Below are 24,161 nucleotides of genomic sequence, written 5' to 3' on the forward strand. Positions count from 1 at the left end.
TATGTCAGAAACACTAACAAAGTTGAAAAATTATTCTTCTACCTCCCATGAAATTGAAGTAAAATAACTTGAGTAAACTAAGCCTGATACAGACCTTTTAATCTATTTTAAGAGGTGTTTTCTGGGAAGAAGCAAAGAATTTTACTTGTCTTTCACTTTTATGTAATTAAATAATTTCTACTGTATTCATTAGTGGGATTTTTTTGAACATGACCTGGATTCCTATTATGAATCAGACTTGGAATTTGACCCTGAACCCTTAGTATCTTCCACTATGGGATCAATGATTCTTCCATCATTTCTTTGTTATCTGAATTAACTTTTGGCATAATTCATTCATATTGTAAATCAGTGGGGATCCCCAAAATGTTGCCTAAAGGCTTTACCTACAGTTACCTTCAAAGTCGCCATGTTTCAGAAATAATGTAAAGTTCAAACCTGATCTCAAATTTCAATGGCTTCAAGCATGTAAACAAGAAAATATTGAGTGTCTTTCAGCATAACATTTACTTTGACCAGAAGCTGCATTCTGTACCTTTTTTTTCAAAGTCTTCTAAAGTGTCTTTTAGAACACTGTGTTTTCATAGAAAACTTATTTTCTAAATATCTGTGTTTGTAATATAAAATGGGCTGTACCCATGAACTAAAACTCTTTTATGAGGTAGTATTCTTGAATATTTCATGTTCTATTTCTACTTTTGTGAGCATGCCTTCTGTTTGAATAACGTAGATTATACTATTTTTCAGATCTATGATTTGCATTTACTATGCACACAAATATCCTAATTTAAATTAGTTGAGGTTCTGGCTTTTATGAAGGAAAATAATTTCTTAGAGTATTATATTCACTTTCCTTCCAAGGAAATAAATAATTGAATGTTTGGCTTTTTTTTTTTTTTTTGGCAGAGCCACATGCAGGTTTTCGAATTGCTTTCAACATGTTCGATACTGATGGCAACGAAATGGTGGACAAAAAGGAATTCTTAGTGGTATGTATATTTGCACTTTTTGATGTAGTCTTGAAACTAATGTGATTATGTCGGTAGTCATCTGATATAATCACATTATGATTACTAGAATACTATCTACATTGCTAGCTATTCTTCACTGACTGTAATTGTTTATTTGCCTTATTTAATATAAATAGTTATTATAATGTCAGCTGAAAATAGAAGCTCCTTCTTGAAGTGCACAGGAGTGTAGTATGTAATTATTTTTAAAGCTTATTTCTAGTTTTTATTCTGGATCTTTTAATTGCTACTGTAGTCACAGATAGACTATTAAAGTAATAGAACTGTTTTAGTGGTTAGCAGAGTTATTTAATTGCCCTTAGGATGAAAGGACGTGTAAAAGAATCTTTTGCTGGGAGACCACTTTGCCATTCATTCTGCTGATAATCACAAGTGACCCGAAAATATTGACTGACATAACCTGACACTATCATCTGTTTTGGACAAGATTTGTAATGAAATAAAACATACTGTATATATATCTAGTTTAGCCCATAAATCCATACGCTGAAGCAATTTGCTAGGCTGGGGTTCAGTGAGTTCTTTTTAAGGAGAATATTCCTACAAGTGAAATTGAATTTGACCTGAATGATTTCCACGTGCTTTTGAACAGATGGCAGGATACCTAGAACTTGGCAGTGGTTTGGTTGCATCCAAGATGTTGTTGCATTACTAATTTGAATGACAGTATTTTTCAAATTAGAGCTTTACTCTGTTTACTGCTTGGAAAAAGCAGTTCTGTAAATTCATCTTACTAATTATTTAAGCAGAATTTATTTTTTTCATGTTAGAAATCTAAACAGTTCTAAAAAGCTCAGACTTTGGAAGAAAAATTCACAGGTTGTTGAGATTTGAAAATGAAAAATAATTTGACACTTGAGGGAAAATCTTTGAAAATCTTAAATCATCCACTATATATTCATTTTGATCATAATAAAACTGATAATTACATCTTAAAATTTGAATACTTCATAAGTTTTCAGGTAGTAGGATGCACCAAGTTCAGGAGAATGACCTTTGCAGTAACAAGAGGGCTATTTTAGATTTATGTTCATGTAATTTCGTTTCTGATTTCAAAAGAAATGGGAGGAATAATTAATGCCATTCTAAATAAATGCAATGATTGATCATTTGAAAAAAAAAAAATAAATGCAGAAAATTGATCATTCAAAGTTAGGGCTTCTGAGTTTACAATAACTCTGTGGCTTTATGTTAAAAAAAAGTGCACCATAAACCAGAGATCTCTAAATTGTTAGTGTCCATAGGCAGCCAGTGTCTGGGATAACACTGAAGCACTCAGTTATGGTGAAGATAGGTTTTGACATTTCTTTAGAAATTAACGTTTAAAATTTTGTGGTTAGTGGTGTAGACAAGCTTTCTGAAGACTACACAAGGCCTTAATTTTCTACTGAACAAGTACAGATTATTAATACAATGATTAAAACATTTATAACAGTTGAACCAGATTTGGAAAAAAATATTTGTGTAAAAGACATAAATTTTATCTTCATACATTTTTGTGTAGTTGAGCTTATAAATAAATACAGTGAGTACACATGAGGAAAAAGTCCAGTGCCTTATTGAAAAAGATGGAGCAAAATACAAAGAATGAAACAGACACAATGTATTTAAGCATCAGAGCCCAATTTATTGAAAATAAAGACACCCTAGTTTCCTGTGTGTGGTTTCTTAATTGATTCAAATAAACTATGCTAACCTTAAGAAAATAGAAATATAGAAGAAACTCTCCTTAACATGCTGAAGTTCCCCCAATTCACCTTTTCAGGGAAGTGAGATCTGTGGGCTTGTTCTGGTGACACGGCTTAAGCAGAACACGTGTCTGCTTAAATTGCAAATTTACTTTGGAAGATGACACCACTTGCAAATTGTGGCATGCTGGTCATTTTTTTGTATTCTGTTATGAAATGTACACATCCTTGTATGTGCTAATTCTTAATAAGCATCTCCTCCAGTTGGAGGAACAAACCAGCAAACATTGGATTAATCAACAAAAGGAAAAAATAGAGGAAGAAGAAAAAAAGAAAGAAAGCATCTTTCATGATTCAATTAAACACAATGTCGTGGAATAGGCTAACAAGTTTGTTCTAAAAGAAAAAAGGGCTTCCATTACAACACCTAAATGGGAGGAAATTGAAGCAAGAAGCTTTGTCTTTCAGAAACTGATGCTAAAAATGAAATAAAATAAGCATGTAAAGTGGGAAACAAGGACAACATTTAATTAAGGATATTGCATCTTTCTTTCTATGTTTTTATAGTCCTCTTCATGTCCTGCTATGTATTTGTTATCTGTCTTGATCCCTGGCTAAAGTTTCTCCTTATTCTTTTTCTGTTAGAAGGCTTGGTGGATAAAAGAAAGAAAGTAGAATTTTCAAACATTAGATATACTGGCCCCTACCTATGATTGTATTTAACAAATTGTATAGGTGAAACTTGAGTGCAACTCTGCTTCTTTAGGTGTCAGTGATCCTTCAAAAATTAGATCAGAACGCTTAAGTTAGAATGTTAGATCTAAACAGTGAAAAAGAGTAAAATAGACTGGTAGATAGATTTTTGTGTAATAAAAGTAAATCTGAAAATAGAAGTTGATTCAGTGATCCTGTAGCTGTGATAGAACTGGCCCCAGAGCATACATTTGGCATCTTTTCTCACCTTGCTTGAATATGATGTATCATACCCTGTGTGCACGAAAAAAGGAGACTGTCCAGAAGTTGCCATTTGAACTACCTCAACATTAGCAAAATATTTATCCATCAATTACAGGCAGCTATCTGAAAATTGGTAGTAAATTCTATTCAGTTTTACAAATAAAGAGACTTTGAAGAACTTTGTTCAGGGATCACGTTATATGATTCTTGAGGAAAACAATATGTATAGTGAAGAGTTGAAAAATACTTAATTTTTCTGGTAACAGCTGTATTGTTTTTATAAACTAATTGCATGGTGTTTGTACTTTCCTCTTTGCTTATATCATAGAGGGGAGGTCAGGGAACAGAAGGATTGTGTTGCCTTGTTACTGGAGATCTTGTTTTTGCTGCCTTCAGCAGTCAATCTCATTATCCTGTTTCAAACAATGTTCCTATGAAAGTACTCCTAGACCCTTCTTGTATTCACTTTTTTTCACTCACTGGTATCTTATAGCACTCTTTCTGAACAAAAGATCCATTTCCAGAAGTTTAGCAAGGGCTTTAATAATGCATGCAACAGAATCCTACTCATTTTGCCTCTGTGGCAGGGGAAATGTATCCAAGGATGCCTTGCTTTCTACTGATCTTTTTTTGGTTTTTCAATTACTGCCACTCTTCTCTCCTGCTTGATGGCTTGTCACTTCACTTTTCACAAGGGATTTTCTTTCTATTTCTCTCTGTTCATTTAACTTTTTTCTTTGCATTGTTCTGGGTTGCAAACTGTGTAGTACTCTATCCTATCATGACTGTTTCCTTGGCATAAGTTACAGTAACTTGTGCCTGTAGGTTTGGGAAAAAAAAAATTAAAAATCTGCCAAGGTCTGTAAATTTATCCCATATTTTCATACACAAAATGTTCTGGTCTATATTTATCTTATAGGAAACTCCAGAACTCAGTAGTCAATTTTGGAAATTTATAAAATGTTTTTATAAATGTGATTGCTACTTAATCACTAAACATTGAATTCTTTAATTTCAGTGTTGTCATACCCCTGCAGTAAAGCTTGCTGATCCCTTTGTCTTAGTCATCTGCCTCCTCTGAAATAAAGTTATCCTGAAATTTAGTTTGGAAAATTTCGTTGCAAAATTTATCACACACACTTAATGTTTCACATTCCAATCCTTGTGGAGCTCTGTGTACATATTTTTACATTATCAGGTTTTACCAGACTTCTGGTAGATAAAATTGTGCTTTTCAAAGGACTGCCACAATTGTGTCTGTATGCCAAGGTGTTTAGTTCAGAAAATACCATATTTTAGATAGGACAAGTTTCTCAGATCAGGATTTATTCCTTTTCGTGCTGCCTGCAACAGTACGATATTTTCACATGCAGTTATTTTAAAAGCTGAAGTTCTGGTAGAGACCTAGATGGTATCATAGCTGATACTGCTCTTTCTTGCTAAACACTGTGAGACCTTTTTCTAATGGTTTGGGAACATTAATTGGTATTACTATAAATAAAAAATGCCTAAATAAAACAGATACTTGTGAAGAAAGATAAATACAATCCAGTTCTCACTCTGAAGACTTTACAAAAATAAATATGCTTAAGAATCTGTATGTTTGAAATCTTGTATTTGAGGTTTTCTCAGAAGTCATGTTTAAAGCTCTTCATGTTGAGATAGTTGTGAAAGGGGTATTTTACGAGACCTGAAGGTATTCTTTGAACAGACTTGAAAAGAAAAGGTACTTGATAAATTAGTTTTGAGCAGTAGTTTGTTGCTGCTGAAGGGGAATGTTTCACTCCCACCAGGTGTTTCTACCCCTCCCTTGTGCCAGCAGGACTAAAAACTGATCAGGTTGGAAACTAATATGAAAAAAAGATTGATCCAGCTGACTACATAACCACACAGATACTAATTAGAACCTGACAAGAAAGGCTGTGCCTTGGGGTGGTGAAAAAGGCTGGAACTTCCCCTTTTTATATTGGCCATATCACCTAAATAGGACGTTCTTAGTATTGTGCTCCCATATAAAATTGTTACCCTTGCTTTGTGAGAAAAAAGATTTCTTTTTCCCCTTTCTGTGTAATGGTTTAAATCACAGAAGGAGCATGAAGGCATGAATGTGAACAGTAAAGCATCATTGACACTCTGGTATTTCAGTGAAGAACTGCATTGTAGTACTATTTGTAATGTTCCTTATAAGGAAGGTTATTGTTATGCATATGAAAACAGGCTGAACACTAAATATGAACAAAATGGTTTGGTTTTTAGCTCCAAGAGATCTTCAGGAAAAAAAAGGAGAAGAGAGAAAAAAGAGGAGATGAAGAAAAACGTGCAATGCTGGTAAGTAAAATCAGAAAAGTTGCATCTGGTAGTTCGTTTGCTTTTTTTGATGTAGGAGAAAATTATGGGTGTATATATTTCATTGATCACTTTTTAAAACACTAAATTCATATTGTTAAAAGAATATGCATAACTTTATATGTAGAAAAAAGTGTTATTTAGCCTAAACTGTGGTTACTGGGAAAAAAAAGAGTAAGTGGTTTATATGAAGGAAAAAATAGTGTTTAAATATTTTAGTATATGTTGTGACAGTAGCATTGATTCCATTTGGAGTTTAGGAGTCTAGGGAAAAGTGAATAGTAATGACCCAGTATTACTGTCTATAACAGTGAGAGATCTCAGTGGGAAGACCAAGTTATACACTTGCTTTCAGAGCTAAATGAAGCTGTTCATGTAGACCTACTGATCCTGGTGCTTAGTAGTTTTAAAACAGATTATGAAATGTTGCAACTGAACTTAGATTTTAGACTCAAATTTATTTTCTTACTAAATAATGCCTACTACCAATGCAAAATATATTAATATGAATAGATTTTCATGAGGTATTGGGTACTCACGTGTCAAATCTGCATTTCATGCAAACAAATAAAAAAGGTAAGTCAGAAATAAGTGAGTCTGTGGTGGTTTGTCTAAGGAATGGCAGCAGTAACAGGTACTTCTTTTACTGTTGGAAAAGTAAGTATCAGGGCTAAATCTCTGTCAAGCAGAGAGCAGAAAAAAAATTTCATTTGCAGTTTGCATATTTATGGAAAAAATTCCTTATTGTAAGAACCATTTTGACATATCAGCAGAGCTTCTCAGTGTGCATTACACCTTTGCCAGCATCAATGCTCAGTCTCAGTTCTTTGTTCCTGAAACCACAGGAGGTATGATTTTCAAGAGTTAATACTTTTAAAATCTTCCCTGAGAAAAAAAGAAGGATTTTTTTCTTCCCACCCAGAGAGACCTATCCTGCTCAGCTTTTCAAAACTGTAGGTCAGTTATTGAATCTCTCACAGACTGTTTATTTTGAACAAAGGAATCTTACACCTAACGGAAGAGCTTTTGGAGAACATAAAGATTGCAAAATGGCATGTAAGTCCTGAGGGTAATCTCTAAAAATCTGTATTTCTCTTTCAAAAATTTGAAGAGTAAGACTGAAAAGAAACCATTTTTTCTTCACTGTCATTTTGAAAACAAATTGCCTAGGCTGGGTACGGGTATAAAGTCTCTAAAGATCTTACCACATCTTAGTATCTAAATAAAGTAGTTTATTTATACAAAAGCACATATCTGAAGGCACGAGAGTTCTAAGAGCGGCCTTATTCTACAACCAAGTACAAACCTAGGCAAACAAAGTCTAAACAAGACAATAACTAAAGCATAGAAATCTTAACACACAGAGTTCTAATGAAACAGCAAACAAAGCACAGAATTCCTAACAAGCAGAACTAGTAAGACTATAAGTAAAGCACATATCTGACATTACAGCCTCTAGGTAAATCAGCCTCCCATCTGACCCCAAGCAGGATTTTCCAACCGTGGGGTCACAATAACAGAAAGGGAACACAAGATCACAGATCCCAGACAGGGGTCCCGGCCGCGGGGATCACAGTGGCAATGGAGGGGTCCCCAACTTGGCAGAGTTCCCGAAAGCAGGGTCACAGGGACAAGGAAGGGTCCCGAGGTCCCAAACCCTTGCAGTTCCCGGTTGCAGAGACAGAAACCCTCACAGACTCCCCAGCAGCCCCGAACAGAGTTCCGGGGCAAACGCCGCAGGGGAAAAGGGAAGGGACGGGATCGCAGGGGCCAGGGAGGATCCCTGGGGTCCCGAACCCTCGCAGGAGGAAGGGACGGGACCCCAGGGCCCAGATCCCAGGCTACCTTTAGATGATACCTTTAGAATCCCATTCGGCTCCCTGGCAAGGCTCCTTCCTCAGGCTGCAGGAGGTGGAGGTTGGATCGATAGATCGGATTGATCAATCAATCCCCCGACCAACTGACCCAGAGGCTTTTTATCCCAAATTGCAAAATGCATATTCATATTTTTTATCTACACACTAACCAATCTAGGTACAATTCTAAAGTTCGTAAAACTACAAAAATCAGCGTCAAAACCTACGCACATAGCATATCTATTAACGTAAAACTCTATCTTACTAGCATAAGGTTCTACCTTGTTGTACATAAAACTCATACTAAAAATTATAAACAGTACTCTACTCTATTTTTGTTATGTCTGTACTCTATCACTAAGCCTGAAGCTGTGTCCTTCTACACTGAACTAGGACTTAGGGCATGCAAAGCTTAAAGCTAAGGGTTAGATTTCTACTTTGTGCATTTAAAGCTTTTATATATTCTAATTTTTCTAAAGGCTTTAATTCTATCTCTGTACTTTTCACTCTCTGTGCAGGATCCATGGAAACATGGACTCCGACATCTCCCCCTCTTTGTTTACACATGTAGACTTTCTTAACAACCTTATTAATCATCTATATTAGTTTTAGGTTTGGCTAACTAGGAAAAAAAAATCTGTGCTACTAAAAGCAAGCAAAGCAAGAGGCAAAAGGATAACATACAATTGTTCCCCACATCTACTAACAGAAATTCTACATTACTACAGATTCCCACATTAAATCCCCAAAGTCCAAAGTCTTTTGTGACTGAAGCACACGATGGCAGGTGCAAATCAGAATCTCTGCGCAGTTCACGTCTGCGTGCTTGCTCGTCTGTTCATGGAGTGGTCAGCGTGTTTCTGTGCTCGCTGTCTTCTTCACATTCTATACTAGAATTCACCTGGGCTCAAATCTGCAGAAACACAAGCAAGCCCTTCGCCCCAGGTTAATAGAGAAAGTGTACCTTCAATTTGTCCTGTTTCTAGATTTCTAAACTAAAAAAAAACTTTTCCCTGTGTGTACCGGTGTAAAATTGCACTTAAAGAACATCTACTGACTGATGGATATTTTACACTTCTCTATTCTAATGAGTTGACAGCTCCTATAAATACAGAAAATTGCACCAGCTGGTAGACTGGGCAATATTTATGATTGATGTGAATATTACATAAGTGCACAGGTACTCTAAACAAATGCATAACTCTGTTAAGTACTGACAGAAATCAGGAAAATTCAGGTACAACAATGAAGAACAGGCATAATTGGTGACTTTTAACAATTACATATGTAAAATAAGATAATTACTAATTACTAAAACACTGTGCTTTCATCTCAGTCTGCAGACAGCTTTTGGAACCTTTTTTCAGTTTGGACCCAGACCACCTTTCCTGGGCAAGATGCTCAGGTCCACCCTGAAAATTGGTTCAGCTGTCATTTTACAGGGTCAAATTGTCAAGTCAAAATGACTTGAATTTGTTTTTTGAAGCAGAAACCATCTGAGCTTTTAGCAGAACATCCATCCAGATAGAGTCAGGGCTTGGCCAAGGCTCGGGCTCTAAACTGGAGTGAGGTCCTTTAATACATTTCTAAAACAAAGATCCTAACAATAGCAATTATGAAATACTTAAACAATTAAAAAATAAAGGAAAGATCTTGAAATGACACGTGTCCTTATATAGTTAGAAGAAGGATACTAAAGCACATCAAAAAGCCTCTGCAAATAAGGAAAATTAACAAATTCACATCAAATAATTAATATATCAACACTAATCATCCTAGAAAATTGAAATGATACCTTTCTAAACTATCATATACTTATAACTTACAAAAAGGGAAACTTCACTAAAACAGCTCACAATCAACAATCCCAATGTGGATTTGTGAAATGCCACTAATAATAGAACCTTTCAAACCTTTCAAACCTTTCATCTTCCTCCATCTACTAATAGGTGTTTTCCAATGTTTCATCATCGCTGTTCCCGTGAAGCATCTTATCTCTAGAACTAATTTAACTTTACAAATAAAATGAGCATATTTTCTTAAAAACAAACAACACTTAAACTTAATATGAATAAATCTTAACAAAACTCATATGCGATAAAAACCTTAATAGCATATAAACTTAATATTATTTAAATCTTATAAAACTTAAACCTACCAAAACTTAAAAATAACTTAAACTTAACAGAATTTAAACTTAACCTAACATAATTTAATTGAACAATACTTAACCTATACTTAAACTAAACCACACTGACTATACTTAAACTAAACTATACAAAAGTTTATCTTAATATTAACAGATTACTAAAATATAACTTAACTCAAACATACATATATAATAAATGACTCTAATTAAAAGTCCATTTCTATTAAATCCATTTCTATTCTACTCTCCATTGTGATTGTGCTTCATATGGTAATGTATTTCTGTATTAATTAGAGTACAAGTTAGATGTTGTACTCTTTGGTGGTGACTGGTTTCCCTGCAACTGGACTGAAAAAGTCCAGAAGAGATGCTGGACAGAAATTTTCCATATAAAGACATGCCAAGTCATTGTTACATTGTGTGTCTATGACATCTATCAGGTGATCTAGAAACATGAGAAATGTCTCTAATGTTCCCTGCTTTATGTCTGGATACGTCTCTTTTGCGGTTGTTATTGACTGAATCAACACCAGAGCTCCCCAAACAGGATCCCCAGTGTCCCCATGATTTAGTGTCTGTAATAAGTTGACACCCTCTCTGCCATCCCTGACTGGCAAAGCCACAAACAGCTCTGCAGCCAGGGACTCCTGCTGAGCCTCTCTTGGAGGAAGCCTCCATTCAGGCTGAGATGAAGGGTGTTCTATGTCAGAAGTAACTAAATCTGCTTCCCAGTTTAAGTCTGCTGGATCTAAAATTAATAAATCTGAGTCACTGTCCGAGCAAGTGTTATTTATGTCTGTGTTTTGGTGCATAATAGTCTTATGGTGTCTCTCACGAATGTCCTGTGTAGTTGTTTTACTTTGGTGCCTGCCCTCCCCTGTTCCCCCCTCTTGTTGCAGCGTTGGTATTGTCCGAGTCCTGTGCAGGATCGGGGGGGTCAATGGAGAGTCCGGGCTCCCAGGCACGGGCTCAGGCGCTGAAGGCAGGACGGTGTGGGCTGGCGCAGGCATGACGTCACTCCGCAGCGCTGGTTCTTTTCCGCGGGCAGTACAAACCGCGTGGTCGTGTGATGGCGGCGTGGGTGCTGGCAGCGGCTCTCGCGGTCGCGCTCCTGGGTGGCGGTGTCCGATGGGTTGTGACAGGTTAGGTGCAGAGTCTCCCGTGCCGTGGTCGGGCGGCGGCAGCGGCGGCTCCCGTAGGATGAGAGCCACGGCTGCCACCGGACCGTGCAGCGGTGTAAAGGACGGCAGGGGTTCGGTTTGTGAACGATCCATGATCCTTGCCGGGGTGGGCTGCGGCGGGACTCCCGAAGAGTTCGGGTTCTCCCAGCACGGGCTTTTGTGGGGGGGGGGGGGTCCCTCCGCAGCCCGGGTCCGCGGCTGGAGCTGGCAGGGGGGCTCTGGCCATGCCGCAGTCTGTTTGTGCTCCCGAGCTCGCGGCTGTGTGCGGTGGAGCTGTATCGTCCTCTGTCCCGCGGCTCCCGGGCCGCGGCATGGGCTCGGCAGCGGGGGGAACAAACTCTTGTTGCTGAGGAACAGAGATTCATCTTTGCCCCCCACCGCCCCTAGAAGCGAGTCGCGGTCCCGGGTTACCTCAACAGTTTGCGATGCAGCTTTACTGAATAAAGTAAGTTCGAAGTTTGCAATTTCCATTTGTGATTAGTTAAAAAGTTTTACAGTTTTAAAGTAGCAGTTAAAGTAGCAGTTTTAGAGTAATACCTTCAAATCCTTTCCAGAAACATCATAGCCATTATTCAAAATCAGTAACTTTAAACAATCATAGATGTGTTTTTGTTCTTTAGACAAATTATTCCCCATATTTAGGATTACTCCAGACCATTATTTCGCTAGTAGGAACGGCAGCTTTTCCAGGGTCCTGGAGAAAGCCTTAGAACACCGCCCTTATCCTTCCTTCGGGATACAGATTCTTGCAAAAAAGGCCCCCGCGGGGCAATGCTGTTTTCGTCCTAACAGCCAAATCGAGCAGTCGTCTGGAGAGACCTGGCCGTTGCTTATGTATAGCAATGTACGCCGCTCTTAAAACGAGGGGCACCAATTTGCCTAGGCTGGGTACGGGTATAAAGTCTCTAAAGATCTTACCACATCTTAGTATCTAAATAAAGTAGTTTATTTATACAAAAGCACATATCTGAAGGCACGAGAGTTCTAAGAGCGGCCTTATTCTACAACCAATTACAAACCTAGGCAAACAAAGTCTAAACAAGACAATAACTAAAGCATAGAAATCTTAACACACAGAGTTCTAATGAAACAGCAAACAAAGCACAGAATTCCTAACAAGCAGAACTAGTAAGACTATAAGTAAAGCACATATCTGACATTACAGCCTCTAGGTAAATCAGCCTCCCATCTGACCCCAAGCAGGATTTTCCAACCGTGGGGTCACAATAACAGAAAGGGAACACAAGATCACAGATCCCAGACAGGGGTCCCGGCCGCGGGGATCACAGTGGCAATGGAGGGGTCCCCAACTTGGCAGAGTTCCCGAAAGCAGGGTCACAGGGACAAGGAAGGGTCCCGAGGTCCCAAACCCTTGCAGTTCCCGGTTGCAGAGACAGAAACCCTCACAGACTCCCCAGCAGCCCCGAACAGAGTTCCGGGGCAAACGCCGCAGGGGAAAAGGGAAGGGACGGGATCGCAGGGGCCAGGGAGGATCCCTGGGGTCCCGAACCCTCGCAGGAGGAAGGGACGGGACCCCAGGGCCCAGATCCCAGGCTACCTTTAGATGATACCTTTAGAATCCCATTCGGCTCCCTGGCAAGGCTCCTTCCTCAGGCTGCAGGAGGTGGAGGTTGGATCGATAGATCGGATTGATCAATCAATCCCCCGACCAACTGACCCAGAGGCTTTTTATCCCAAATTGCAAAATGCATATTCATATTTTTTATCTACACACTAACCAATCTAGGTACAATTCTAAAGTTCGTAAAACTACAAAAATCAGCGTCAAAACCTACGCACATAGCATATCTATTAACGTAAAACTCTATCTTACTAGCATAAGGTTCTACCTTGTTGTACATAAAACTCATACTAAAAATTATAAACAGTACTCTACTCTATTTTTGTTATGTCTGTACTCTATCACTAAGCCTGAAGCTGTGTCCTTCTACACTGAACTAGGACTTAGGGCATGCAAAGCTTAAAGCTAAGGGTTAGATTTCTACTTTGTGCATTTAAAGCTTTTATATATTCTAATTTTTCTAAAGGCTTTAATTCTATCTCTGTACTTTTCACTCTCTGTGCAGGATCCATGGAAACATGGACTCCGACAACAAATAAACAAAGAAAAATACTAATAATATATAAAGTAAAGGTTTTCTTGTCTTAACCTATTCTGTTGTCTTTTTTTCCCCCTTCTTTTGTCTTCATTCTGACATGTGATACTTGGCTTGGTCCATTTTTGCTGTATGTCAGCGTCTTCAACTTTATGGATATCATACTCCTACTAACAGTGTATGTACTCTGATTATTTTCAATTGATGCAGTCTTCACCAGTGAGATGAAATAATATGCTATAAGAAAATTTATTGTATTTATCTTTTTCATCAAGTAAATTATTTCTGCTAATCAGTAAAAATGTGAGGCATCTTGACTTGCATAAAAGAGTTGCATGCATGCTGAACATCATCAGGGGGAAAGGTTGCTCTCTCTCTATAAAATAGAGGAAACAGTATTTTTAAGGGAAAATACAAAATACATTTCAATAAACTATAGACGAATCTTTAATTAATGTGTGTAAATTAAGTCATCCTGCATGAGTCATTTGATCCATCTCTTTGTTTCCTTTTGTATAGTGTGAATAATTAGTCAATTGAATCCTTCACTTCTTTGTTGCCCCCCAAAAAGAAACCTGAAGAAAGCTTTCCTATTATTTTGCTTCACCTACAGAACAAATGCATAAGAACTTTCAGTGCTGAACTAGGAAAGAATTTTACAGAAAATATTCCCTGTATTACGTAGGTGACAGTAAACTTCAGTCATTTTTCAGGAGTGAAAAAGAGAAGCAGCAAGAGATCTGAGGTTTTTAATGTCTTCATCATGACGTGATTAATTTCTGGATCATGGCAGAAGTAAAATAGTTTTTAAAAAACAGACTGATTTGATGTTTAAATAGAAGAATTCATCTTTTGGCATTTTTGTGATATTCCAAGTGAGGGGATGGAATCCAGGAGAATTAGATGACTAGTGAAATTCCAATTTTAAAATTTGTTTCTTTATATAATTCTCCATAGAAATGCACAGATTTATTTCTTGTGAAGTTGGCACCTACAATTTGAGCAATATGCAGGAAGGAAGTCTGTTGAACTAAAATGTGCAGTTGACATAATGTGCATACTGCAGTGATGTGAGAAAAATGGAGTAGAATGTGCAAGGCCTTATGATTCAATAGATTTCACATCAAGCTTTACTGTAACGAAACTTGCTGGACAGTGATTGCCATATTCCCATGGCTTCCTCCTGTTTCAAACTGCAACCAAACCAGTCAGGCATTCTACTTACATAATCTTCAGCTTCAGTAAAAAAATCTCCTTCTGGACTCCAGCCATGTCCAAGCTCTCCATCAAGATAATGCCCAGGTGTGTGCCATATTTTTTGCCCTCCAACTATCTGAATGGAGATCTCCATACAAAGGAGACTCAGGTGTATAGGAATTCAATAAACCCCTCATCTCCAAAAATTGGTATTTTGGGGTTCTATTTCTCCTATTGAAACAAGAAGTGTAGCAGCCTTTTGTTTCCCTTGATGTCTTGAGATACTGAAGATACTCAGGTTCCAGGGAGATGCAACCCTAAAATGTTTGGGATAGTCTAACATGCTGTCTCATGCATGAGGCCCTTCTCCTCACTTCATTTTACAAATCAGTTCTAACTTTTTTTTATTGTCTTGAGGTCCAGAGGCCATAAAAAGCATACGGTGTTGTTTTAAATGGGTTAAATATTTTAGTATTTCCATTGGCATAGATTAATTCTTTCAAGTCATGTTCTGGTGCATACTGCATTTGTGTCTTGGCATGTACTGCATGAGTGTTTTCACTGGCCAAATGCCAACCAGAACATGGTAACTACGGTGTGATGCATGTAATGGAAATAAAATGTGCATGCCCAGAAGTACTAATTCAATTGACTAAAGTAACTCTAGTAAGAGAACAAATTCAATGATTATTTAAAATAGATAATTATAGAACTGTATGCATGCAAGAATGTGGTGTTCATTCATCTGACAAGGTAAGTTTGATCATCAGACGTGGACAGTGTTTTCCTGATAAGTATCTTAGAGTTGAAGTTGAACTTACTAGGTTTGTTTATGCCTTTCTTTGTTGGTGCAATGATGTCATTATAAATATTATATTAAATTATTTTATAGAACTAGTTACATAGTGATATTTTTATTTTAACCAATGAAAAAATTAATTTCCTAAGTATATGAATTAATATTTTCTGGAAAAACAGAATTGATAGGAAAAACAGTGGCAAAATGTGAGTTTAAAGGGCCATTTTGACATGTACTTTCAGTAAATATTTTCACTTCTGCTTTCTTGAATTGGTTTGTTTGAGAAGATGGAGTCTGGTGATACTTTTGGTGCAGCCAGGAGCATTAAGCAAATAGCTGTAATAGACCAGTGTTCCTTTCATTTACGAAGTGTAATGTAACTGGTTAGAATGTCACTGTTTAGAAGCGAGACAACCAAGCCCTGCTTTTGAAGATCAGTTAGAAAAGATTTTAAAGTTTATAAATGGTTGTTCTGCTGTTGTTTTTCAAATAATTTTGCTTCTTGAAACTGCAGGTTCTTAAAACAGAAGGAGAGGACCTTGTCCCCAGAAGCTATTGGGATACTTTGAGACGTAGCACAAGCCAAGCACTCTTTTCAGACCTAGCGGAGGTATAAAACAACCTCTCTGGTCTCTGTTCCATAAACAGACTGCTATTTGATTTATTCTGTTCTGATTGTTTTCTTATATTATGCACCTTCTTTCTTCTTTTCCTTTTAATTACTTTTTTGGTTTAAACCTGAAAGTTCTCAGATCACATGCATTTGGTTCTATACAGTGTGATAATTGAAGGTTGTCATTTCCAAGAAAAAGCAAAGTTACCTTTTGAAAGAGTTGGAAGATGAAGTTCTCTTCAGTCTTCACTATTAAAAGCATTTTCTAACACTAACAGTCATGGCATTTCACAGTTAGAGAAGTAATTCAGGAAACCTTCATCATTTAGGCATGGTCCAGTAAAATGACAGCTTTATTTAGAAGTTGTAGCCCTTTAAGCTTTTAATCTTTATGTCCTTAATGTGCTTTTTATGTATATTATCAGATCCAATCTTCACAAAAAGTATAATGCAAAGATTGTTTTAATTACTGTAGAAAACCAGGAATGTTTTAAGGTAACCAAAACATTGGTCCATTTTTTTTAATACTACAGGATCATTATGGAGGTCTAGAAATATCACTGAGCTGTCAAATTAATTTTCATAATGCTTTAAATTCTAATAATTCTTGTTTCATGATCTGCCTCTAGAAAATTGAGTAACATATTTCTTTGTATTTATCATTTCAGAGTCAGAAAACTAGATCATTTATGCATTTCTGTGCCCCACACAGTGAGAGTGATTGCTCTGCTGATAGTGGCATTAAAAAACACACAGCAGCTCCCCACTGACTCTGGTCTCAGAGTTCCATGTTTCCTAAGCAGGATCATAATGAGAAAAGAACAAGGAACCAAAAATGACCTCCAGAGTAAAACAGTCTTTTTGCTTGGTTGGAAGCGATGTGTGCTTTACATTAAAAGTAATTACTGTTTTGTCCCTGCTGTTCCTCTGCAGAAGCTATTGAATAATCTGAGGACTTCGATGGACTTGCTTCTAATTTCCATGCTAAATTTACTCATAGTCCCTTTATATCAGTCAGTTGTTCATTAATTTTCATAGGGCTTTATCTTCTTTAGTGTTAATCTTCTTACTCATGGTTGTGTTTATAAATGCAGTTACTGTCCTCTGTTTAAATTTATTTGAATTTTAATTATGGGCCATACAAAACAAGGTATTTGATTTTTCTTTTAAGGTAGAAGCTACATTTCCTAGGTATCAAATAAGCCTTTTCTGTATTTCTCTCATTTCTCTCATCTGTATTTGTGCTCATTTGCTCTTGGACAAAGAAAATGTAGTGTTACAGAATTGAGTTTTATAATGATACTTATAGCAATATCCACAGTAATAACATATACATAGTAATCTTGCAATAAAGCAGTATACCCAGCCTATCTTCCTATGCTTCTATGTTGATGAGCTTCTGAATTGTTAATCCAGTTATTAATCCTAATTTATTCCACAAAATTTTAAAATCCAGAATACCAGTGCTCATCTAGTCAGATAAGGAGACACAAAGGGAAGAGAAGGCTCCTCATTTCACTGTTTATTCAAGAAGCTTGGGGCATTGAGTTTTCTAAATGAAAGGTCATCTTAATGTACAGTTAGCTGGCATGAATTCAGTCCCAAATACAGATGGACTTAAGTTTGGTAATCTCTACACGTGTTTAATTTGAAGAGAGAGAGGTTTTTAATATCCACTGCCTCAGACTAATATCTGTAACTATACTGTAATTGAAGCTCAATAGCAGCTATACTCAGTAGTGATTTAGATTCTCTGTAAAGTGTATAAAAAGCCTGTCTGCTCACTTGTAAATCCTTTTATGAAGAAAAATCGTGTTCTCCATTTTCTCCACTGACAATTTCCCACTTCTCACTGTAATTATCTTTATCTTGCGTGGTTTGGGCCAGCTGGCTTTCATCCATATTCTTATCTCTCCCAGGTGCTCTTGCATCTGAATAATATTATAGCTATTTGTAGTAAGAAAGTGGCATAAAGCAAGGTGACACTGGGGTCTGTGTTGTTTCAGAGGCTTTTGAGAAGGCTATATGTAAGCTGAAAAGGAGAGTAAATAGGGTTTGTTGCTGTGGGAATCAAAAGGTCTCTTTGAAGAGTAAAGTTATTTATCACAACTAATTTTTTCTAGGACAGTGTATAATACTGTTTCTTTTCTAACTGATTTAGCAATTTCACCATCCTGTTGGAACATGGCAGTTACCACAACTCAGTTTGGGGGTTTATTCTTAAATTACTAAGTGAAACTGGAAATCAGTAGATTAGTTACCATTGTTGGAAAAAACAAGAGTTTGCAGTTAGAAAGCTCTTATTAAATCAAATCATAATATACATAATCATTGGAATATGTTGGTAAAAGGGCAATCAACGCTCCTAAGCATTACTTACTTTTAGTCAATCCTTGTTAATAAAGAACTTGAAACTAGTTTTGCAGAATACAAAATAAATAGACTTTATGCACTTCAGGTTAGAAGATAGAAAGGAAAAGATACTGCCATTATACATCAAGTCCATAAAGTGATTGAAACTCTTGTCTTCGATCTGTCTCTTTACCTGCATTTGTATTCCAGTTAGTGTAAAGAGAAATGAGAAGGATTTTGTTCTCATTTAAATGACTGCAAAATACATTTGATCAAAATTGAGGCTCATATTTGTATACATGGAAACAGGGGAGGTAATTTAATTTTTGCTGATCTAAAATAAATAAAATTAATTTTATCATGAAACATAAATAATAGCTTTAAATGTTTAAGGCCTCTGGTTTTATCCTTTACCACATAAAAGAGAGAATTTATTTAATGCTATCAGTGCAGAAGGAGCACGGGAATAGTTTTCAGCTGCCTGCAGTTCTTCAGGGAGGCATATTGGGTTGAGTTTCTGCAGTGAGATTTTTGTTTGGGGTTTTTTTCATTTAGTGAGTCCAACCAAGTGGGAATTGTGAAAAGACTTGCAGATTGTATTTTTTTAAACGGTTCTTTAGATATGGGTGAATGCAACCTAAGTCTAAGGTTTTGAAATGTTTTTGCAAGATGAAAGGCTGTAATTTAACATTTGATATCTTTTCAGTGTACTTGAGGGAAATTGTTTGAATGTGCTTAGGGATTTAATTGCTTAAAAGACATAAGAAATCAGGGTATCTGCATTTCAGTATATTGTGTCCTGTACTGGAGGATAACAATATTAAAAGACAAATAGTGATTACTTTTCTGAATTAGTTTGCTCACTTGACGAGCAGAGCTGTCTTAATTGAAGGGCATGAAATATCTCTACCTCTATATACACTATGTCATCTTATTTCTCCCTGGAGAAGAATATGAGAATAAAGAGGAAGCTAGAGTACATGAAATACAATCTTGAGAATCCTAAACTGATTATTCTAAAGAACAGAAAAGTCTCATTTCTTTTGCTTGGATGTTGAAAGGAAGGGATTTTTGTTGTTACTGCCTTGTGTTTTCCCTTGTTGTTGATACATAAATATTCTTAATGAATATTGCACTTTCCATTTTTTACAAATCAGTATGTAAATTTGAAAATAATATAGCACATTTTAGAGAATGTAGGTGTGAAATGCTTTTTCGTGGTACATGGTTTATCATGATGTTGAACTATTGCATATTGTTCAAAATTTTTTCCTGGTTTCTTCACTTAGAATTTCTTTGTCTGTTACAAATTTTTAGCCTCTTCAGTGAAGAAATAGAGTCAGACTTAAAGGACTGTGAGTGTGGCTTGCAGGTTTATACATATTGATCTCTACAGAGCTGTACAAACAGGTTTCTATACTTATGGTAGATCCCACAGGTTTATAATGTATCATAATGGTGATAAATTATTACTGGTACATCTCCAAATACTTGCGAGGTTTCTGTACAGTGCCTTGTTTTGTACTGTAACACTTGAGTCAGCAGGCAAACTTCCTAATGAGTGGCAGCTTGCTGAGGAAGAGCAGAGACTGCTATCCTACTCTTTGCTTTTCATAAAGTCTTTGTAAGAAAAATGAGAGATTGGACAGGAGGTAATCTCTAAGCAGGTGCAGTAAGGAGACTAAATATATTACTTTTTAAATTCCAAATGTTGGCAGAAGCGTGTTAATGCCAGGAGGGCAGGGTCATGTTGGTCTACTGTGGCTTATTCAAGAGCCTTATATTACTGAATTATTTTTCTAGCTCTTCAGTGTATCAAGAACTTCTTTTTCAAAGCAGTAAAATCAATAGTAAGTAAAATACAATAGTTAAGAGCAATGAATATGTAGCAAAAAAGTGGAATATTATGCAATCACTGTACACAGATGATAGTTACTTCTGTTTGGATTCCTGTTTACAACTTTTGCTATTACAAATGGTCAAAATTAGTTGGCTTTCTCTTCTAATTGTGGTCTTCAAAATCTTTTGTTATTTATTAAGGAAAAAGTAGTAATACATGTTCAGAGATTCCAGTCCTGCACAGAGACCACAATCTGGTAGATGAGGAACATCCTTAAGAAAAGTAATCCAAATATTGCTTCATTATTTCAAAATATTTTGTAATTCTGGTGTTTAAATGTGTTTGGGCAATAACATTTAAGATGTAGCTATCACTTACAGAAAAAAATCATGTAAAGTACACCTAACTTGATGTGATTTTGGAACACAATGCCACTTACTTTTGAAATATAGAATTAGAGTCTATGAACTAATGTCCTTTAATTTCTTTGTAGTTTCAAAGTAGAAGGGAAAGGAGATTGTTTACAAAGCAAGTTACATTTTATGGTTTACTTTAACTGACAAGAATTTTTTTTTCTCACAAGTTTCTGGTTTTATTTTTCATACCTTTTCTCTCTCATTGCAGCTTCCATTACATCATTCTGTTGGTTTAACTACTTTCTACTAAATGCAATTAACAGCTACTGCTATTTTTGTGTGAAAATTGCATGGCAAAATTAATGTAATGGATTTCAATACTAAAATATTTTTTAAGACCATAAAGATAAAATACAAACTCTTTTAATAGAAAAGTCTATTATGATGATAGGCATTCTCAGATTATACTTCTCTATCTGATCCAATCATGGCCTTTAATTTTTTTTATTCTAATATTTAAGCGTGCTGATGACATTTCAAGTTCACTATCAGATACTACACTGCTTGTACACTTTTTTGGCAAGAAAGGAAAAGCTGAACTGAACTTTGAAGATTTTTATAGGTGAGTCTTAACTTTATTAATTCCTTTTAAAAGGTATTTGTATAGTTGTTCTGATTAATGTGTACTATGTTATTATACACATAGCTTATGCAGGTATATTTATAATGGTTTATGTTTCCTTTGTGTGTGTTATATACACAAAGAGCAAAATAAAACAATAAATGGCCCAATGATAAAAAGTCCTCTTGTGTGTCTAGTTAGTTTGGGGTGGAAAGGTTATACTCCAGCCCTGTCCTTATTGATAGGTAGGAACTTGTTTCTTGTTTTGAATTATTTATATCTTTTTCCCTGGTTGTCAGTGCTTAAAAAAAATTGTGTGCATCTCTGCACTTTGGGACATATTTAAATGCAAACTTTTTCTAAAGATATCATTCAGGCACCTTAAAACAAGCTTCATTGAGTAAAAATTAAAACACAGTGGAAGCTACTGGCTTAGTTATTGTGCCAGTAAATATAGAATTCAAAAATACAGGGAGACTGCCATAAAAACACAACCATAAAACTTCTGCATAAGAATAAGGGGAGATACAATGTTAGTTATTGCTTCCTTAGTAAATTCTCCTAATTGCTATTGTCTTTATCATTAACACTTAACCATGTATTCCAATCAATCTGAAGTTTGCAAAATATTTTGCCTTAAAAGAGACGTCCTGAAAAGTATTCAGTATTTTACATAAATAAAACCTGAATCATTAAGTGAAACCATGACGTAGTTCAAGTTCAAAGTAGGAAGCAGCAAAGAAGGTAGTTTTACAAAAGGCACCTAGTTAAAATGCCATGGGTTGTGATTGACAATGAGATGAACATGAGCTCCTAGTGCACTACTGTGACCAGAGTGCTAATTTCACCCTTGGCTTTAGGACTAGAGCATCACAGAGAATCAGAGAGGTTACTTTTCATAGGTAGCTGTGTTTGTATTTGGTGTCCAGAATATTCTAAATGGGTTGTTAAGTTGGGAAGAGTTTATAGAAATATCATAAGAATTGAGAAGTATTTTTCAAAAAGAGTTAGATTGAAAAACTGCAAGCACTCATCATACTCAGCTTGTTAAAAGACAAGGTTAAATTTGAAACTGTAAGGAACGTCACAGGGAATACATTTTGGGAATTAATTTAGGACCATGATGGAATTTTGAATTAAGCATATACAAATAAAGATCTGTGACCCACTGAAGAAGAAAATTGGGCAAGCACAAACTAGAATTAGATTACAAATGTGTCAAGTAATTTTAATCCTTACTAACACATTTCATCATTGTGTTAAGATTGTTGCATTGACTTGAAAATATGTCAATATAGATAAGGGATTTACCAAATTTACCATCAGTGCTGCAAAAAAAGAACTAATTTGTGTAACATTATTTGGCTCATATTCTATGAGTCTTTTAAGGACATGAACAGTGGAAATATAAAGTATGGCAATTTCTTCCGTATTTTGTTTTTGCTTTAGATTTATGGATAACCTGCAAACTGAGGTTCTAGAGATAGAATTCCTTTCCTACTCTAATGGGATGAACACTATCAGTGAGGAAGACTTTGCCCATATTCTCTTGAGGTATACAAATGTGGAAAATACATCAAGTTACCTGGAAAACATGCGCTGCAGTATTCCTGAAGAAAAGGTAATTCTTTAGCAGTGGACCACAGCATGCAGTCCCAGTGTCACTAAGATGAGAACATAGCTTTGATGGACTGAATTACTTAGCACCAGGATTCTATTCTGATCATAAACTGCATGCCTGGTTTTTCAGATTACTTCCTGACTAAAAAGAGTAAATAGCATAGAATTATATTCCATAGGATTTAATTAGTAGTATTGAAGTTTAAATAGAATGTAACAGATAGACCAAGTTAAATTGCAAAAACCATACAACATTAAAAAGAAATTTTTTCTAGCAATGAATTATTTAAAAAAGCTTTTCTTTCCTTCCTTCCTTCCTTCCTTCCTTCCTTCCTTCCTTCCTTCCTTCCTTCCTTCCTTCCTTCCTTCCTTCCTTCCTTCCTTCCTTCCTTCCTTCCTTCCTTCCTTCCTTCCTTCCTTCCTTCCTTCCTTCCTTCCCTTCCTCCCTTCCTCCCTTCCTCCTTCCTTCCTCCCTTCCTCCCTTCCTTCCTTCCTTCCTTCCTTCCTTCCTTCCTTCCTTCCTTCCTTCCTTCCTTCCTTCCTTCCTTCCTTCCTTACCTTCCTTCCTTCCTTCCTTCCTTCCTTCCATCCTTCCTTCCTTCCCTCCCACCCTCCCTCCCTCCCTCCCTCCCTTCCTCCCTCCCTTCCTCCCTTCCTCCCTTCCTCCCTTCCTCCCTCCCTTCCTCCCTCCCTTCCTCCCTCCCTTCCTCCCTCCCTTCCTCCCTCCCTTCCTTCCTCCCTTCCTCCCTTCCTCTCTTCCTCTCCCTTCCTCTCCCTTCCTCTCCCTTCCTCTCCCTTCCTCTCCCTTCCTCTCTCCCCTTCCTCTCTCCCTTCCTCTCTCCCTTCCTCTCCCTTCCTCTCTCCCTTCCTCTCTCCCTTCCTCTCCTTCCTCTCTCCCTCCTCTCTCCCTTCCTCTCTCCCTTCCTCTCTCCCTTCCTCTCTCCCTTCCTCTCTCCCTTCCTCTCTCCCTTCCTCTCTCCCTTCCTCTCTCTCTTCCTCTCTCCTCTTCCTCTCTCTCTTCCTCTCTCTCTTCCTCTCTCTTCCTCTCTCTTCCTCTCTCTTCCTCTCTCTCTTCCTCTCTCTCTCTTCCTCTCTCCTCTCTCTTCTCTCTCTCTTTCTCTCTCTCTTTCTCTCTCTCTTTCCTCTCTCCTCTTTCTCTTCTCTCTCTCTTTCTCTCTCTCTCTCTCTCTCTCTTTCTCTCTCTTTCTCTCTCTCTCTCTCTCTCTTTCTCTCTCTCTTCCTCCTCTCTCTCTCTCCTCTCTCTCTCTTCCTCTCTCTCTTTCTCTCTCTCTTCCTCTCTCCTCTCTCTCCTCTCTCTCTTCCTCTCTCTCTTCTCTCTCTCTTTCTCTCTCTCTTTCTCTCTCTCTCTTTCTCTCTCTCTCTCTCTCTCTCTCCTCTCTCTCTCTCTCTCTCTCTCTCTCTCCCTCCCTCTCTCTC

At 36.9% G+C, this 24,161-nt stretch overlaps 1 protein-coding gene across 7 annotated transcripts in view; it reads left to right on the forward strand.

The window, feature by feature from the left end:
- The window catches only part of MICU3 (mitochondrial calcium uptake family member 3), a 61,701-nt gene that overhangs the window by 20,923 nt on the left and 16,617 nt on the right, over positions 1–24,161 (forward strand). For 3 of the 7 annotated variants that reach the window (XR_010080972.1, XM_063402023.1, XM_063402021.1), the window contains exons 6-11: positions 907–989; positions 5,933–6,004; positions 13,465–13,503; positions 15,836–15,931; positions 21,004–21,104; positions 22,554–22,725. Coding sequence is in view for 6 of the 7 variants with exons in the window: in XM_063402023.1 (XP_063258093.1) it covers positions 907–989; positions 5,933–6,004; positions 13,465–13,503; positions 15,836–15,931; positions 21,004–21,104; positions 22,554–22,725 (563 nt within the window). In the remaining variant the exon portion in view is untranslated. The remainder of the gene's footprint in view (positions 1–906; positions 990–5,932; positions 6,005–13,464; positions 13,504–15,835; positions 15,932–21,003; positions 21,105–22,553; positions 22,726–24,161) is intronic. The other 4 variants (XM_063402025.1, XM_063402022.1, XM_063402027.1 and 1 more) reach the window with 2 other exon arrangements.

Source organism: Prinia subflava, chromosome 7, assembly GCF_021018805.1.
Source record: "Prinia subflava isolate CZ2003 ecotype Zambia chromosome 7, Cam_Psub_1.2, whole genome shotgun sequence".
Classification (NCBI taxonomy): domain Eukaryota; kingdom Metazoa; phylum Chordata; class Aves; order Passeriformes; family Cisticolidae; genus Prinia; species Prinia subflava.